The following is a 19709-nucleotide window of genomic DNA, read 5'->3' as shown; positions in this document are numbered from 1 at the left end:
TTACAGGGTTAATATCATGCAAAACTTAACCTTCAACATTTCAACTACTTTTTCCTACAAATAGGCTTGAGTTTTTTTATCTTATTCACTATCAAATTAAGATGCGAAGCATAAACTTGATTGCAGGGCTTGAACCATTTGAAGGGGTAGCTACTATTTCTTGACCATTCGTGTCAAACTCATTTCAATACATGTGCAAAGACAAAGTGAGTAGAATGTATGATGGGACAATGGCACATTAGGGAACATAAAGCATTGTAAATGTTTATAGTCGGTGAAAGTGGTTTGATTGATGAGGTAGTAATAATTTCCTCTTTCTTTATTAACTGAAACCGAGGGTTTACTTTTCTCAGGTTTCTAACAATGGCAGAGACAACATGCCAGAAATGCCTTGAAGGTAAAATTACATATTGGAATGAAGTCACCAGGCATCAATACTGATTGATTTTTTTTCCAACTAATAATGGCATTTAAAGTGTGCTGTCGTGGCATTATCACAATTTTAAACCAATGAATACCGCATGCACTTCAATCTTGTGGTAAAGGGTAACATTGTGCTATAAAGTTAAGTTTATAGATGTCTGTGAAGGGAACGTAAATTATGTTGCCTGTCACCACACTAATAGAAGTGTTTTAAAGAATGACTCTACAAACACATGCTGATTCATGACCACCAATGCAGACGTACACTCAAGCAGAGAGACAGAGCATACTAATACAGCTTAACACTTCCTACATCCATCCTCCATCTTTAGCAATTTCATAGGAAAGATTCTCACCTGATTCAGCTTTTTGCATTTTTAACAGTAGCTCCATCTGGTGGAGTGAAAGAGACAGAAGTGAAATCACAACTAGAAACCTTTGTGGTTTTTGCCGATACCTCAGGAGTATAAAGCCACTCTATTGCTGCTGGTATCCACTTGTGACTTTCAGTGTGTTTCTGCCTTTATTATTACATTTTGAGAAGCTCTTTTTCACTCTAGTCACACAAATTCTGCAAAACTAGGATGAAGTTTATCAAATGGTGCTGCTGCCGATTCAACAGGGACCAAGAAGAATTCTTCCAACTTGTAGGAGATGTCATGTTTTCAAACTATGATTTCATAAAATTTGCTTAATTCAACATATCCCACCATTGGCATCTTAAAGGTATCAATATACAGGCATATACATGGTCTTTCTTTACACAACAGATAGCCTGGAGCTTTTTATTTCATGACTTCAACCAATATTGACATAGTGCTGGCTCCTACTAATGCCTCCTTGGTATAAAGCAGCTGGAGTGTATGTTTCACTTTGGTGACCTGCTAGTGGAGTGGGCTTCAAATGGAATAAGCCCATTCTGAACAAGAGATTCCCTTATATGCAGAAGCCTGATTAGTCATTTAAGACTGGAGATTTCTCCTTTGGCTTGACTTGCCAAGACAGTTGCTTTCTCCATTTTGCATAGGGTTAGCGCCTAAGTTTGAGTCCTGGGAGCCCAAAAGGGTCCTCTTGACTATGAATCATTATTTTTCACTTTTTAATGCATTTATTTTTGTTTATTAAGTTTCCAAATGTATGCCATACAATGAAATAGTTATAACCAAGCAATGAAGCACACAATGTTATAAAGGTCATACAGTATTACAATATATAAAACTTAGTCCAATCAAAAACACAACCAATGCAAAATTTTAATGAGAAGGTTGAAACAATATTTAACCTACTACACCACCACACAACTGACTGGTCCCTGTTACTTTGAAGGCTTCAGTTTTTGGTTTGCATATTCAACCTCTGCCATTTAAGAAAATTAACAAATAATACGCTCTTTTCTGTGAGATTAATTCTCATTTGTCATACGTTTGAATAAATACGGAATTCTTTCTAAATTCCTTTACCCTTTCCAATATATACTAATCTACATAATACAAGTTTTAGTTTCAAAGACTGGACATTTGTATGAAACAGAAATGAAGAAAAGTAGAACAAAACTATCCTTTCAGAAACCAAAAACAGAGTGGTGGTGTAGCTTCACCTAGTTTTCAGTTTTATTATTGTGCTGTTAAATTCCTTAATCTGAGACTTGAAATAAAGCTAAACCCACATCTACATGGCTAAATATGGAAAAAGACCCTGCATCACATCTACTCTAATTTCCAGTGTCTAAAGAATTTTTTTAAAAACATAATAATAATTTACTAGTACAACAATGACTGATAATTTAGTATCCGATTAGATGTTGATTATTTGGGAAGGTGCAATAGTGCAAATATACTGTATCTTAAGCCTCCTTTTTTGGATGTCATTATGGCCATGAGTATTAATCTAATCAGTCACAAACATATACAACAATCTCAAAGCTAAAAGATAAATGTAAGATACTAAGTACGAATATAAGATGACAAATGTCACTTGCCTGTAATCAGCATGAGTAAGATTTCAAGTAATTAAAATAAACATACTGTATGCCTCTGAGGTACCAAATGTGGTCAGGTCATGTGTTTAAACTATCATTTCAGCTGAAATTGAACACAAATGAATACAGCAAAGAAGAATTGAAAATAAGATAATGAATCAGTGCATGAAATCTTCAGTAAAAACATGTTTAGTAGGCGGCATATTTCTGTGTTATATGCTGATGTCAAGTAAAATTAAAATTACCAAGTACTACTGCTGTTTTCATATGCTTTGTAGTATGTTCTTATCAATCAAGACTGAACTCATATATTAGAGGAAACCATAGCTCAGTTATGACTTGCCATTTAACAATCTAAGAAGAAGAATATACAATATATAATAAACATACAGTGATAACAATAGCTGACATTGACTACATAACCATCTATTTATTTACTCATTTCTCGAAGCTGCTTATCCACTGCAGAGTCAATGGAGCCAGCTGTGAATAGGACTCCTGCCCATTACGGTGTACACTCATGTACCCAGCCATATATTCTCATAGCAGCTACAGTATAGTACAGTTGGCTGTTAACCTACTTATATGTTTTTAGACTGCAGGAAGGAGCCACCATACAAAAGCACAAAGCAAAAAGCCTACATGAACTTGAGAAAGTCATGCAAAGAAAAAAAATGTATAGTACTTAAAGCGCAACAAAAATTGAGTGCACTAATTTTAAGGCCAAGAATAAAAATTCAACACTATAGTATATCTAAAACAAAATGCAAAACAACATTGCTGCCCCAGAACTTTATCAGATTGTTGCTGTCTATAAGTTTTCTCAATGCCGAGAAGATAACATGCAGAGAGATCAGCGTTCAGAGCTTGATATAATTGGGGTATCTTGATGCATGCTCAATAATCCAGGTAAGGAAATCCTAGAAATTTGATTCTGTTCATCTGGACAAAGTTTTTTAAGTGGGAGAAATATTTCGAGACTTATCCAAGTCTCTCCCTCAGTCTCAATTGACTGCAGGTTTCCCCAACCTTAACAAAATCCTCCAGAAGGCACAGAGTCAGCTGCTAAATGAACGGGTGAGACAAACTAACTTCACTATTGATGTTTTAAAATCCAAAGAGGAGCAGATCCACCAAAGACTTTCTTCACTTCTAGATGAGAAAACACTTCAACAGGTGCTTGAGTTCACCGAGAAGGCTCGTCTAGCACAGCATGAAAAGTCTAAAACCAGGCAAAAGAGGAAGTTTGATCTACTTGCTGTGTGCCACAAACACCAGCACACTATGGGGAGTGTCCTCCACAACCAGCAGAGAGAAGGATGCCAGACAGAAACTGAAGATGTGGACAAATGGGTGAAGAACTTGTCTGACAAACAACTCACCCAAGCAGAGAAAAACGTCCTTTCTAAAGGGTTAAATTTTGCGGTCACACCGAAACAAATCCCGCTAGTGGAACTGATTACAGCCACAGAATCTGCTATCAGAAACAACAACATTGCTGATTTGGAAGCAGAACAACTGCGGATAAAAGTTTCGGCATGTCTCAGCAATGCAAAACCCCCTGCATCCAATATCAGCATTGAGGAGAGGAAGGCCCTCACGGCACTCAGCAAGGACAACAACATCATCATCCTTCCAGCGGACAAGGGGAGATGCACAGTTGTGCTAAACTAGACAAACTACCATGAGAAAATTTTGTCTCTGCTCAGTGACAAAAATACTTATGAGCCCTTAAAGCGAGATCCAGGTAGTGGTTACAAGAAAAAGGTGATAGATTGTCTTAAGCAGTTAGTTCAGGACAATGCTATTGACCGGACCACATACCACAGATTATACCCAGGGGAATCTACACCAAGTCTGTATGGTTTACCAAAAATACACAAACAGGGTGCTCCTTTAAGACCCATTGTCTGCATGATCAATTCAGTCACGTATAACATCTCCAAGTTCCTGGCCGCTGTTCTTAACCCGGTGGTAAGCAGCTCAAAACACCACATTCAGAACACATTGGATTTCGTGGAGAAAGTGAGAGAGGTCTTTATGGAGGCAGAAGAAACCTTGGTCTCATTTGATGTTACATCTCTATTCACTTGTGTCCCAGTGACTGAAGCAGTGGAGGTAGTACGTAAGAGATTAAGAATGACCCCACTCTCAGTAAAAGAACCTCTCTCAACGCAGACCAAGTGTGCCTGCTTTTAGAACTGTGTCTTCAATCAACATATTTCATATACAAAAGCCAGTACTACAGGCAGAAGCACGGGTGTGCCATGGGTTCCCCTGTTTCACCTATAGTAGCCAATCTATATATGGAAGAAGTGGAAAAGAGGGCTCTATCATCCTATCCTGGAACACCACCGAGCCATTGGTTCAGACATGTGGATGACACCTGGGTGAAAATCAGATCTCAGGAGGTACCACAGTTCACAGACCACATCAACGGGGTGGACAAACACATCAAGTTCACCAGAGAGGATATGGAAAATAACAAGCTAGCCTTCTTAGACTGTGAAATTTCCATCGTCAATGGGGGACATTTGAAAGTGGAGGTGTACCGTAAACCCACACATACGGACCAGTATCTAAGGTCTGACTCTCACCATCCACTAGAGCACAAACTAGGTGTCATTAGGACTCTACAACACAGAGCTAACACCATTCCCACAGACTCAGAGGCCAGGGAAGCAGAAGAACACCACGTTAAAAAGGCCCTGAGTAAATGTGGATATCCCAGCTGGTCCTTTGTCAAAGCAGGGAGGACACCTAAAGAACGCTCCAAGCGATTCATGAGAGAGGAAGGACATCCACTGCCTAAGCGAAAACCCTTAGTGATCCCGTATGTGTCAGGAGTATCGGAACAGCTGAGGCGCATTTTCTCGAAACACCGGGTCTCAGTGGCTTTCAAACCCCAAAACACACTACGCCAAAGATTGGTCCATCCCAAGGATCGGGTCCCACGGCACAAACAGAGTAACATAGTTTACGCAGTTAAGTGCCAGGAGGAGTGCCGTGAATTGTACATCGGGGAAACCAAGCAGCTACTGGCTAAGCGCATGTCACAACACAGAAGAGCTTCCTCGTCAGGCCAGGACTCCGCAGTCTATTTACATCTACAGGATAGTGGTCACTCCTTTAAAGATGAAGAGGTGCACATCCTGGACAGGGAGGAGCACTGGTTTGAGAGAGGAATCAAGGAGGCCATTTACGTGAAAAAGGAACGACCATCTCTGAACAGAGGAGGGGGCCTAAGGGTACATCTGTCGCCATCTTACAATGCTGTGATTGCAGCCATTCCCCAACCTTCTATGAATGGTTCACACGTCTACTAATCAGTGGACAATTTGCATATCACTGATCAACTGGCCCTTTGTCAATGGTGCTAGTCTCTGTGATTAAGCAAAGGTACTGTTTATAAGGTTGGGGAAACCTGCAGTCAATTGAGACTGAGGAAGAGACTTGGATAAGTCTCGAAATATTTCTCCCACTTAAAAAACTTTGTCCAGATGAACAGAATCAAATTTCTAGGATAATTGGGGTAGAATATTGCACACTGGTGGCCCTAGTCTAAAATAAAAGAGTTCAGGAAATTACCAAGAACTATTGATTAAATGGCCCACAAAGTGAGATTACATGCTTGGAAACATTGTGTTTTGCATTTAACTATGCTCTTGGTCAAGCCTATGACAGCCCCACACAATAGCAGTTACATGGTATTTAAAGTTATGCCACAGTCACCTGAGGCTCTTTAGTGATATCAGTAACCTTTTTCAACTGACTCCTTTCATGCATTAGTACTTAGTTATCAAGTCACTCTGTTTAGCTTTGCTTAATTTTCATATTTTTACCTTTTATTGGGGGGGGGGGGCACTGTTTTCCTACTCTGCCAGTTTTATATTTGATAAATTCACACCATTGCTAACAGCTTTGGAAGAGGACAATCTTCATGGATGTGCAGAATATCCTGATCTCTCAAAAAAGGCAGAGAGTAGTAACAATATGGTCATGCAACATAAGCTCTTACTGATCATCAAAATGGACACTTATTTAAATCCATTTGAAATGCTCAAGCTGAAGAACAGTTACATGCTATATAATGTAAGATAGAGCAAGGCTCAAGTGAGCATTAGATAACCCAATGTACCTTTAAATGAACTGGTGTGGCTAGTTAGCATAAAATTATGTTATGGCTCCATGTGTGCTGAAAACACAAAATGCCTTTTCCTGATGTCATTGGCATGTAAAGGGGGATTCTCAGGATGCTCTAAACAATATGTCTTTATTGCTGAGTTCCTCAATATTCCCTGGAAAAGCAGTTTTTGATCACAGGCAACTGAAAACTGTTTATGTTGTCCAGTATGCTCAATCCAACAATTTATGACACCAAAATGCCTTCCATGTTGTTTCAAACACACACTTCCATTAGCTACAGCATGTATAGGGATGGTTTACACCATTATCCTCTGTGTTAAACCTTTCAGTGACTGCCCCCAACTTCTTCTCTTCTTTTATCATTAACCATGTGTGGCCAAGATGCAATTAAACCACAATATGTGGAAATGTTTCCAGATTTCTGCTGTTTCTGCTGTTGGCAGATGAACAGACTTACAAAATTAGTAGGTAGTATAGAATGAACTGCCAAGTTTGAGGTTTATAGCTAATATGCTTAAGCCTCTTGCTCTTACAATTTACCTGTTACTGCAGCTTAGGTTAACTAGTGACTTTAAATTGTCCTCATATGTTTGGATTATGGACTGGTATTTACTCAGAAAAAGCCTAACACTGGATTAAGCAGGTTCAGTTAATCTGTGACTCTGTGTGGTTGTGTGTGAAAGATTGTATCCTGTGATAGACTAGTGTTGCTTCCAGGATTGCTTCTGACCTTGCTGGGATAGGCACTGGCTCTGTGGAACCCTGAATTGTAGAAACAGATGAATCGGATAATAGGTAGATGGATGGTTTATTATAACTTTGCAACATGGAATAAAAAAAGAATTCTGTCCATAAAGTGATGAAGGTGAGAGCTCGTTTATTTGATCTTTTTTGAATGTGATGCTCTTAAATTGTCACAGCAACAATACTATTGATCAAATGGAAAGATAAAGACACATAACCACAGCATCCAGTTATCTATGCTCAATAAATAATGCAACAGGTATGTGCTTCTTTAATTTGGGTTGAGTTAACATATCTACAAGGCCTTTAATCAATATTAGGACAATGCAGAGTAAAGAGGAGTTGGGTATGTTTGCCAACTCAGTACATGAATATAATTTAGCAAATGATTTAACCTACAAGTAAAGGGTGGCTTAGTGGAAAAGAATGGACACACAAGTAATAGCAATAAGAGAACCTGACACCATTCATTTTGTAAACCCTTGTTATGCAGTACATTGCCACACTAACCTAGGGGCTATCCCAGCAGTACCGAGTATAAGGCAGAAAAAAATTACATGTACCACCCATCAGTGACAGGGTTGCAGACATGCATTTACTCATATTGAGCTAATTTTGTGGGTCCAGTTAACGAAGCAGTGGGAAGAAACTGGAATTCCCGAAACTAAACAACATAAGTATGGGGAGAATATACAGACTGCACCTTGACAGCAACCCAGCAAGGAATCAAAATGGGTTCAGTCTGCCCATTAGCACAGAACTGTTTGATGCAACAGCTGCAGCCTGCTAAGCCATAGTTTATATTTTTTTTGATAAAAATTAATTGGGCTGCATTTACTGTGTTTTAAAGATTTGTATTTTCAGTAGCAATGAAATAAAACGCATTACTAATTCAAAACCCTAACAAAATGTACTCATTTCAAATTGACAGCCAGCTACAAAACAAGTCTGTGAAGATGGGACAACCACTGTAGGCATCTTGCCACAAGACACTGGACACGTATTTCCAAAAATTCTTGAGAAGCAGCACACCTGGAATCAGACTTTAATACTACCAACTGTGGAAAAGGCTACTTGGCACCTGGCACGACCCAATCAAGCCCACATAATTCCCATCAATGTCTCTGGTATGACATTGTTTTATTTCTTTCTCTCCATGGTTTAAAAACATTATTGCCACTTCTTATCACGCAGAGCCTTATTTCTGAATGTTGCACCATACTTTGTGGCAATTTCTGTTTAAATACATCTTTTAAGAGCTTTGCCATTACACTTAAAAAGGTTTTGAATTCACTGTTCCAACATTATCCTGCTACTTTTTCTTATTTGGTTTGAGTATGTAGGCATAGCAATCTAGTGTGAAATTAGAGCTCTTATTCTTTCACCATATAATGTAACACTACACAATTCATCTTCTGTATGTCTTTCGCTTCTAATTGAATACTGTGCTTTATTATCTGACCTCTTCATTCTTCTGCTAATGATCTACACATCAGAAAGTGTGGCTAACCTTGTTTTTAGTGCAGGATGTCCTACTGATGTAAAGGAGGATTAAATAACTATATTGTATGAGAGTAACAATTAGATGGCAGAATTCATATCAGTGTTAAGAGTTTCATTAACCTAAAGGGTTAAGGTTTTGTATAACACAAAAAAATAAAAAATAACCTTTTTCACCCTGCACTTTCCAATTCAGCATGACATGGGGCTGGAGGCCATTCAGGCAGCTTTAGACATAAGGCAGGAATCAGCCCTGGGCAGAGTGCCAGTCAACTATATAGTAGGAGCAAGCTGAGATGCCATTCTCTATTAATATATATATATATATAGAGAGAGTACTGTGCAAAAGTTTTAGGCAGGTGTGAAAAAATGCTGTAAACAAAGAATGCTTTCAGAAATATAAATAATGATTGTTTATTGTTATCAATTTACAAAATGCAAAGTGAGCGAACAAAAGAAAAATCTAAATCAAATCAATATTTGGTGTTACTATCTTTTGCCTTCAAACCAGCATCAATTCTTATAGGTACACTTGCACAACGCCAGGGATTTTGTAGGATTATAGTCATGTGTATGATCAACCAATTATACCAAACAGGTGCTAATGATCATCAATGTCACACGTAGGTTGAAACACAGTCATTGACTGAAACAGAAACAGCTGTGTAGGAGGCTTAAAACTGGTGAGGAACAGCCAAACTCTGCTACCAAGGTGAGGTTGTGGAAGACAGTTTCATGTCATGGCAAGATTGAGCACAGCAACAAGACACAAGGTAGTTATACTGCATCAGCAAGGTCTCTCCCAGACAAAGATTTCAAAGCAGACTGGGGTTTCAAGATGTGCTGTTCAAGCTCTTTTGAAGAAGCACAAAGAAACGGGAACGTTGAGGATCATAGACACAGTGGTCGGCCAAGGAAACTTAGTGCAGCAGATGAAAGACACATCAAGCTTATTACCCTTCAAAATCGGAAGATGTCCAGCAGTGCCATCAGCTCAGAACTGGCAGAAACCAGTGGGACCCAGGTACACCCATCTACTGTCCGGAGAAGTCTGGCCAGAAGAGGTCTTCATGGAAGAGTTGCAGCCAAAAAGTCATACCTCCAACGTGGAAACAAGGCCAAGCGACTCAAGTATGCACGAAAACATAGGAACTGGGGTGCAGAAAAATGGCAGCAGGTGCTCTGGACTGATGTGCCAAAATTTGAAATATTTGGCTGTAGCAGAAGGCAGTTTGTTCGTTGAAGGGCTGGAGAGAGGTACAATAATGAGTGTCTGCAGGCAACAGTGAAGCATGGTGGAGGTTCCTTGAATATTTGGGGCTGCTTTTCTGCAAATGGAGTTGGAGATTTGGTCAGGATTAATGGTGTTCTCAATGCTGAGAAATACAGGCAGATACTTATCCATCATGCAATACCATCAGGGAGGCGTATGATTGGCCCCAAATTTATTCTGCAGCAGGACAACGACCCCAAACATATAGCCAAAGTTATTAAGAACTACCTTCAGCGTAAAGAAGAACAAGAAGTCCTGGAAGTGTTGTTGAGATCAGGGCTCTGTGGGGGCCATACCATCATCGAGTGTGTCTGGGATTACATGAAGTGACATAAAAGGATGTGAGGAAGCCTACATCCACAGAAGATCTGTGGTTAGTTCTCCAAGATGTTTGGAACAACCTACCAGCGGAGTTCCTTCAAAAACTGTGTGCTAGTGTACCTAGAAGAATTGATGCTGTTTCGAAGGCAAAGGGTGGTCACACCAAATATTGATTTGATTTAGATTTCTCTTTTGTTCATTCACTGCATTTTGTTGATTGATAAAAATAAATGATTAACACTTCCATTTTTGAAAGCATTCTTTGTTTACAGCATTTTTTCACACCTGCCTAAAACTTTTGCACAGTAAATCCATATATACTGCACATAAGCAGACACATGAAATATGTTTAGAAGATGTGTGCATAACCACAGGGATGACAAATACACACCTACTCATTTAGTATACATAGTATTGGTCATATTGAGCAACTGCATGATACTCTTCTGTAGCACATCTTCTATACCAGGTTCAGGTTACTACAGAAACACATATACAGTATGTCATTGATGAAACTACACTGTGGACTCTGCTCACAAAGAAACAATACCTATCAGGCTGGACCCAACTAATGCTTGATTAAAAAGATTTTTTTAATATACAATGCATGAATTGTCATGAGGGGCCCCTCATCTACCCAATGTTCTACACAGGGACCAGATCAGTTTTTATTTTGTCACTTGGTGCTTCTTCATTGACCCAGTATGCAACAACATGGAGGTCACATCACTGTTTATTTTGCCTGTATATGAATGACTATTTATTTAATTTCAAAGCATGTGATCATCATACACCCAAGACACAGAAGTGAAAATCAAAGAGGGTTCTATTTACAATGTTTTAGTTACACAAAACAATACTTCCTCCTTCCAGGCATCTTAACTACAAAACCAGGTAGATGATACATACAATATCACACACAGAAACTTGTTGTGATTCAATGGAATCTTGCTGTAATTGACTTTATGGCTCTACAGAGGCATGCAAAAGTTTGGGCACCCTCATTTAAGATGTCTGTTACTGAGAATAGTTAAATAAGCAAAAGATAAAATGATCACCAAAAGGTATAAAGTTAAAGATGACACATTTCTTTTCAGTATTTATGCAAGATTAGTGTATTGTTTTTGTTTTGTTCAATTGTACAGTGAAAAGAGCAAAGAACCAGCATCTAAATGTGTGGGCACCCCAAGATATTTGAGGTCTCTGGTAAGTTCTACCAAGGTCTCAGACCTAAAACTAATTAGGGCTATGGTGTGTTCACAGTCATTGTTAGAAAATCTCAGGTTATGCAAATTGCAAAGATTTTTAAATTCTCTGAATTCTCAAACCTTGTTCCAACAATCGGCAGGCATGGGCTCCTAAAAGACTGCCTAGGACTCTGTAAAATAAAATACATCATGCTCATAAAGCAGGAGAAAGCTACAAGAAGATAGCAAAGTGTTTTCAAGTAGTTGTTTACTCAGTTTGTAATATTATTAAGAAATAGCAGTTAACATGAACAGTAGTGGTGTCAAGTTGAGGTCTGGAAGACCAAGAAGACTCTCTGAAGTCTCATATTGTGTGCAACTTGAGGTGGAGTTCTGTTTCCTTTAGACACTGGAAGTGACCTGTCAGACCTTTGAACTTTTATGTGGAGTGGTAGAAGTCTTCAGACTGGAAGTATCCATATTCCTGAAGTGTCTTTATTGAGTCAGGAAATTTTCTGGACAATTACTTAGACTCTAATAAGTAGGAGGCCCCAGGATACCTCAGGTCCAATCCAGTATAGAGAGAAGAGCATATTCAGAGGCATCTGGATTTCTTTGTCCTTTCTCTTACGGGTTCCCTGATGCTTCTTGCACTTGCCTCCAGAGAAGTTGTGACAAACTTTATCAAGTGCATTTCTTTTTTGCTGCCTTGTAGCAACTTACATATTTAATCATCATTATTTTATGCTACCCAGAATGCCAGTGTCTTCCAGATTCTTTGATAATAAATGAATATATAGCATTCAGGTGAAGACTGAACCTTCTATAATACAGTGGGTATAGAAACAAATCACCCCACCCTTCAAAATATTCACATTGTGTTGCTTCAAATGAAGTGAAACACAAAAATATTTTTCCAGCAATATTTACTCAAAGCCCCGGTGACCCGCGTCCGGGCAAGGGAAAACGCCGTCCAAAATGGTTTTTCTTCATAGGAGGTTTGTTTAACCGCTCTTTGTCTCATCCCTCACCTAGGACCAGTTTGCCTTGGGTGGCCCTACCAGGGGCATAAAGCCCCGGACAACAGAGCTCCTAGGATCATTGGGACACGCAAACCCCTCCACCACGATAAGGTGACGGTTAAAGGAGGGGAGTATACCCACACCTGCTCGGCGCCTCTCACTGGGGGCAACTCCAGAGTGGTAGAGAGTCCAGCCCCTCTCAAGGAGATTGGTTCCAGAGTCCAAGCTGTGCGTCGAGGTGAGCCCGACTATATCTAGCCGGAACCTCTCAACTTCGCGCACTAGCTCAGGCTCCTTCCCCTGCAGAGAGGTGACATTCCACGTCCCAAGAGCCAGTTTCTGTAGCCGAGGATCGGACCGCCAAGGTCCCCGCCTTCGGCCACCACCCAACTCACACTGCACCCGACCTCCTTGGCCCCTCCCATAGGTGGTGAGCCCATGGGAAGGGGGACCCACGTTGCCTCTTCGGGCTGTGCCCGGCCGAGCCCCATGGGTGCAGGCCCGGCCACCAGGCGCTCGCCATCGAGCCCCACTCTGGAGCCAGGCCTGGAGGTGGGGCTCGATGGCGAGCGCCTGGTGGCCGGGCCTGCACCCATGGGGCTCGGCCGGGCACAGCCCGAAGAGGCAACGTGGGTCCCCCTTCCCATGGGCTCACCACCTATGGGAGGGGCCAAGGAGGTCGGGTGCAGTGTGAGTTGGGTGGTGGCCGAAGGCGGGGACCTTGGCGGTCCGATCCTCGGCTACAGAAACTGGCTCTTGGGACGTGGAATGTCACCTCTCTGAAGGGGAAGGAGCCTGAGCTAGTGCGCGAAGTTGAGAGGTTCCGGCTAGATATAGTCGGGCTCACCTCGACGCACAGCTTGGACTCTGGAACCAATCTCCTTGAGAGGGGCTGGACTCTCTACCACTCTGGAGTTGCCCCCGGTGAGAGGTGCCGAGCAGGTGTGGGTATACTTATTGCCCCCCAACTTGGAGCCTGTACATTGGGGTTTACCCCGGTGGACGAGAGGGTAGCCTCCCTTCACCTTCAGGTGGGGGGACGGGTCCTAACTGTTGTTTGTGCGTATGCACCGAACAGCAGTTCGGAGTACCCACCCTTTTTGGAGTCCCTGGAGGGGGTGCTAGAGGGCATACCTTCTGGGGACTCCCTCGTTCTGCTGGGAGACTTCAATGCTCACGTGGGCAATGACAGTGAGACCTGGAAGGGCGTGATTGGGAGGAATGGCCCCCCTGATCTGAACCCGAGCGGTGTTTTGTTATTGGACTTCTGTGCTCGTCACGGATTGTCCATAACGAACACCATGTTCAAGCATAGGGGTGTTCATATGTGCACTTGGCACCAGGACACCCTAGGCCTCAGTTCGATGATCGACTTTGTGGTCGTGTCGTCGGACTTGCGGCCACATGTCTTGGACACTCGGGTGAAGAGAGGGGCGGAGCTGTCAACTGATCACCACCTGGTGGTGAGTTGGCTTCGATGGTGGGGGAGGATGCCGGTCAGGCGTGGTAGGCCCAAACGTGTTGTGAGGGTCTGCTGGGAACGTCTGGCAGAGCCCCCTGTCAGAAGTAGCTTCAACTCCCACCCTCCGGCAGAACTTCGACCACATCCCGAGGGAGGTGGGGGACATTGAGTCCGAATGGGCCATGTTCCGTGCCTCTATTGTTGAGGCAGCTGACCGGAGTTGTGGCCGTAAGGTGGTCGGTGCCTGTCGTGGCGGCAATCCCCGAACCCGCTGGTGGACACCGGCGGTGAAGGATGCCGTCAAGCTGAAGAAGGAGTCCTACAGGACCCTTTTGTCCTGTGGGACCCCGGAGGCAGCTGATAGGTACCGGCAGGCCAAGCGGAATGCGGCTTTGGTGGTTGCGGAGGCAAAAAACTCGGGCGTGGGAGGAGTTTGGGGAGGCCATGGAGAATGACTTTCGGACGGCTTCGAGGAGATTCTGGTCCACCATCCGGCGTCTCAGGAAGGGGAAGCAGTGCAGTGTCAACACTGTATATGGTGGGGATGGTGCGCTGCTGACCTCGACTCGGGACGTTGTGGGTCGGTGGGGGGAATACTTCGAAGACCTCCTCAATCCCATTAACATGCCTTCCAATGAGGAAGCAGAGCCTGGGGACTCAGAGGTGGGCTCCCCCATCTCTGGGACTGAGGTCACCGAGGTGGTCAAAAAACTCCTTGGTGGCAGGGCCCCGGGGGTGGATGAGATACGCCCGGAGTTCCTCAAGGCTCTGGATGTTGTAGGACTGTCTTGGCTGACACGCCTCTGCAACATCGCATGGACATCAGGGACAGTGCCTCTGGATTGGCAGACCGGGGTGGTGGTTCCCCCCTTTAAGAAGGGGGATCGGAGGGTGTGTTCCAACTACAGAGGGATCACACTCCTCAGCCTCCCTGGAAAAGTCTATTCAGGGGTCCTGGAGAGGAGGGTCCGTCGGATAGTCGAGCCTCGGATTCAGGAGGAACAGTGTGGTTTTCGTCCTGGTCGCGGAACAGTGGACCAGCTCTATACCCTTAGCAGGGTCCTGGAGGGTGCATGGGAGTTTGCCAAACCAGTCTACATGTGTTTTGTGGACTTAGAAAAGGCATTCGACCGTGTCCCTCGGGGAATCCTGTGGGGGGTACTCCGAGAGTATGGGGTACCGGCCCCCCTGATAAGGGCTGTTCAGTCCCTGTACGATCAGTGCCAGAGCTTGGTCCGTATTGCCGGCAGTAAGTCGAACCCGTTTCCAGTGAGAGTTGGACTCCGCCAGGGCTGCCCTTTGTCACCGATTCTGTTCATAACTTTTATGGACAGAATTTCTAGGCGCAGCCAGGGTGTTGAGGGGGTCCGGTTTGGTGGGCTCAGGATTGGGTCACTGCTTTTTGCAGATGATGTTGTCCTGTTTGCTTCATCAGGCCGTGATCTTCAGCTCTCTCTGGATCGGTTCGCAGCCGAGTGTGAAGCGGCTGGGATGAGAATCAGCACCTCCAAATCCGAGACCATGGTCCTCAACCGGAAAAGGGTGGAGTGCCCTCTCAGGGTTGGTAGCGAGATCCTGCCCCAAGTGGAGGAGTTCAAGTATCTCGGGGTCTTGTTCACGAGTGAGGGAAGAATGGAGCGTGAGATCGACAGGCGGATCGGTGCGGCATCCGCAGTAATGCGGGTGTTGCATCGGTCTGTCGTGGTGAAAAAGGAGCTGAGCCGCAAGGCGAAGCTCTCAATTTACCAGTCGATCTATGTTCCTACCCTCACCTATGGTCATGAGCTATGGGTAGTGACCGAAAGAACGAGATCGCGAATACAAGCGGCTGAAATGAGTTTCCTCCGCAGGGTGTCTGGGCTTTCCCTTAAAGATAGGGTGAGAAGCTCAGTCATCCGGGAGGGGCTCAGAGTAGAGCCGCTGCTCCTCCGCATCGAGAGGAGTCAGATGAGGTGGCTCGGGCATCTGATCAGGATGCCTCCTGGACGCCTCCCTGGTGAGGTGTTCCGGGCACGTCCAACCGGGAGGAGGCCCCGGGGAAGACCCAGGACACGCTGGAGGGACTATGTCTCTCGACTGGCCTGGGAACGCCTTGGGATTCTCCCGGAAGAGCTAGAAGAAGTGGCCGGGGAGAGGGAAGTCTGGGCATCTCTGCTCAAGCTGCTGCCCCCGCGACCCGACCTCGGATAAGCGGGAGACAATGGATGGATGGATGGATATTTACTCAAAGCAACTTACAGTATAACAGCCAAGTGAAAGATATAATAGTAACGGTTAAAAAAAAATAAAAAAACAGAATCACCGAGATCGTTAAAGGATCATCCCCATGTCAGTACTTTGTGGAATCACCTTTCGTTTTGATTACAGCCATGAGTCTGATGGGATACTTCTCTACCATCTCTGAACATCTAGACTCTGCAATATTTGCCCACTCTTCTTTACAGAATTGTTCAGGATCAAGCTGGATGATGACTGTTGGTGGACTGAATTCTTCAACCCATTCAGTTGATTTTCAATTTGGTTTAATTCGGGGCCTTGACTAGGCCATGCAAGGACATTCACATTTTTCTCCTTCAGCCACTGTGTGTTCAACTTTGCTGTGTGTTACAGGTCATTGTCATGTTGTAAGGTGAGCCTTCTTCCCATTGACAACTTTCTGGCAGAGGGCAGCAGGTTTTCCTCAAGAATTTCACGGTATTTTTCCCCATCCATTTTTCTTTCTGTCTTGACAAGTGTTTCAGTCCCTGCTGCAGAGAAATACCCTCACAATAGGATGCTACCATCTCCATGCTTTACAGTAGGTATTGAGTTCTTTGGATGGTAAGCCGTTTTGGCTTTTTGCCAGATATACTGTTTGGTATTGAAGCCAAATAGTTTGATTTTTTTCTCATCTGCCCATAATGCCATTTTCCATTTGGCCTCAGAATCTTCAAGATGCATTTTGGCAAAGCTCAATCAAGATTTCATGTGGCATTTCTTGAGGAGGGGCTTTTTCCTTGCAACCCTCCCATATAAGCCACATTTGTGAAGCATTTGTGATATTGTTGTCACATGCACTTAATGACCACTCTTTGCCAAAAATTCCTGTAACTGCTTCAAAGCTGCCATTGTCCTCTTCGTAGCATCTCTGACCAGTATCCTCCTTGCTCTTCCATCCAGTTTGGAGGGACTGGAAGACAGTTAGCTTGGTGTGCCATGAAAAAGGTGATTAGTTACACCTAATTGTATATTTAGGAGGGGGGTGATCCTTTAACCATCTCTGTGATTCTGTTTTTTAATTTTGTTTTTCTAAACTGTTGCTATTATATCTTTAACTTGGTTGTTATAATTTATACTGAGTAAATACAGCTGGAAAAATATTTTTGTGTGTGTTTTCATTTCAGGCTGCAAAGCAACAAAATGTGAATATTTTGAAAGGGTGGAGGGGGTTCTTTTCTATACCCATTGTACATAATACCTACTTAAAGACTCAAGTTTCAGCATTGTACCACACTGTACTGATATGCAATCTAATGCATGTGTGATTTAATTTTGTATAAAAAAGCAAGTATCACAAGGAAAAAAACAAGAAAATTACACAAAAGCTTTCAATGAACTTGGTGTATACATGGCATGCAGGAATTGAAACCAGTCTTTGACTACAGTATCACAACAGCCTCGTGAAAGGCATTCCCAAAGACTTTGATTTCTACATATGAAGAAGGCAGCAAGTAAATGGTAAAATTTTATGAGTGACTATGGGAATCTTACACTTAAAAGCAAGTGTAAACAAAACAGGAGTTAGACTCATTGTTGTAGCCGATATATAGCAGAGAAGGTCCAAATTCTGGATGAATATGAGTTTTTATAGAATGCTCTTTTTGCCAGTGCAAAACTTCAGTTTGTTTCCAGCATGTTATAGATTACTATATCATGTAGGTGCAGGTATAAGGGTTACAGATTGAAGGTAAAAGCACTCTATTTATCAATGTTCACTTCATAATGTAGAAAATACTAATCTTCAAATGGAACCATAATAGTAAGATTAAACTGTCCCTAACATATGCATCCAGTGAGAAAAATCCAGAGGGCAGGATTTATAAGCTTACATCTGCTTCCTCCTAATTGTAAAACAGAGAGAATTTGTGTGCCTTTAGCTTGTGAAAGAAGCCAGTAAGCACTGCAAATTTTAGGTCTACCCAGAGTAGGAGAAACAAAAACTTTCCATGTGGTGCATCACTGTGAAGCATCTGAACAAAAGCCAGGTTTGACCTGTTACATTGATGATGTCACTAAATATTTTTGAATATACTTTACATAAAGGTGTATTGTTAGTTGATGTATCTTGTGATCTTGTATCTTGTGTATCTTGAGAGTCACAGTCAGGGCAGCTGATGGAATGGTCCTTACGGATGTCACTGCAGTTGTGACCCACTGGGCTGGCTACTTAGAGCAGCTGTTTAAAGCTGATCCTCTGGCTAGGACACTGGATATCTCTGGGTCCACAGTTCTTGAGGCTGATCCTCCAATTAGCTGTGAACCACTCAATCTCACAGAGATTGCACAGGTGGTGAACCAGCTGAGGGTAGGGAATGCTGCAGAGATATGTGGTATCTGGGGTGAACTTCTCCAGGCTGGTGGTAAAGCTGTCCTTTTGGCATTGCAAGCGATCTTTGCTTCCATTTGGGAGAAAGGCATCATCCCAACTGACTGGAAAATGGGACTTGTCGTCCCTATCTGGAAAGGGAAGGGTGATCGCCTGGATTGTAGCAACTACAGGGGGATAGCAGTGCTCTCAATCCCAGGTAAGGTCCTTGCTAAGGTCATCCTCAATAGGACCTGTGATTACTTGCTCACTTACAAGCGACCAGAGCAGTCTGGTTTTACGTCTAAGAAGTCTACCATCGACCGCATCCTGACATTGAAAGTTCTCATGAAGCGCAAAAGCGAATATCAGCAGAGTTTCTTTGCAGCCTTTGTGGGTTTCATGAAGTGTTTGACTCAGTTGATAGAGCTGCCCTGTGGGACATCCTGACACTTTGAGGTTACCCCCTACCTGAAGTTGCTGGATATCATGGCCAGCCTGTACATTGGTACTGTAAGTGCTGTACAGAGTGGAGGCAGAACCTGTGCTTTTCTCCCAGTTGATTCTGGGGTTCGCCAGGGGTGTGTTCTTGCTCCTACTTTGTTCAATGCTTGCATGGAATGGGTGTTAGGCAGGGTCATGGAGTCCAGTGGCTATGGGGCATCTGTTTGTGAAGAAAGATTCACTGATCTTGACTTTGCAGACGATGCTGTGATGAGTCAATGGAGGCTCTGATCAGGGCTCTCGATAGACTGAGTGAAGAGTCTGAGTGTCTGGGCTTGCAAGTGTCCTTGATAAAAACCAAGATCCAGGTCTTTAATGACCTCTTGGGCACAGCCATCAACAGTGTGTCTGTCTGCAGAGAGTGTCGATCTTGTCGAGCGGTTTACTTCCGGCACCTTGGCAGTGACATTCATGTCTGTGGTGACAATTCCCATGAAGTCAGTTGATGGATTAGGAGAGCATGGGGGGTTATGAGGTCACTGAAAAGGGGTGTGTGGCACTCCCAATATCTTTGCATAAGGACAAAAGTCCAAGTGTTTAGAGTCCTGGTGCTTCCTGCTTTGTTATATGGTTGCAAGACATGGA

General features: G+C 43.2%; 1 protein-coding gene across 2 annotated transcripts in view; it reads left to right on the top strand.

The window, feature by feature from the left end:
- The window catches only part of nhsl2 (NHS-like 2), a 147081-nt gene that overhangs the window by 81652 nt on the left and 45720 nt on the right, over positions 1–19709 (top strand). For both annotated transcript variants that reach the window (XM_028815536.2, XM_028815534.2), the window contains exon 4: positions 8223–8418. In XM_028815536.2, the coding sequence (XP_028671369.2) occupies positions 8223–8418 (196 nt within the window). The remainder of the gene's footprint in view (positions 1–8222; positions 8419–19709) is intronic.

The sequence above is a fragment of the Erpetoichthys calabaricus genome, chromosome 12 (assembly GCF_900747795.2).
Source record: "Erpetoichthys calabaricus chromosome 12, fErpCal1.3, whole genome shotgun sequence".
NCBI lineage: Eukaryota > Metazoa > Chordata > Cladistia > Polypteriformes > Polypteridae > Erpetoichthys > Erpetoichthys calabaricus.
The sequence above is the reverse complement of the archived record's forward strand: the minus strand, read 5'-3'. Positions and strand labels throughout refer to the sequence as shown.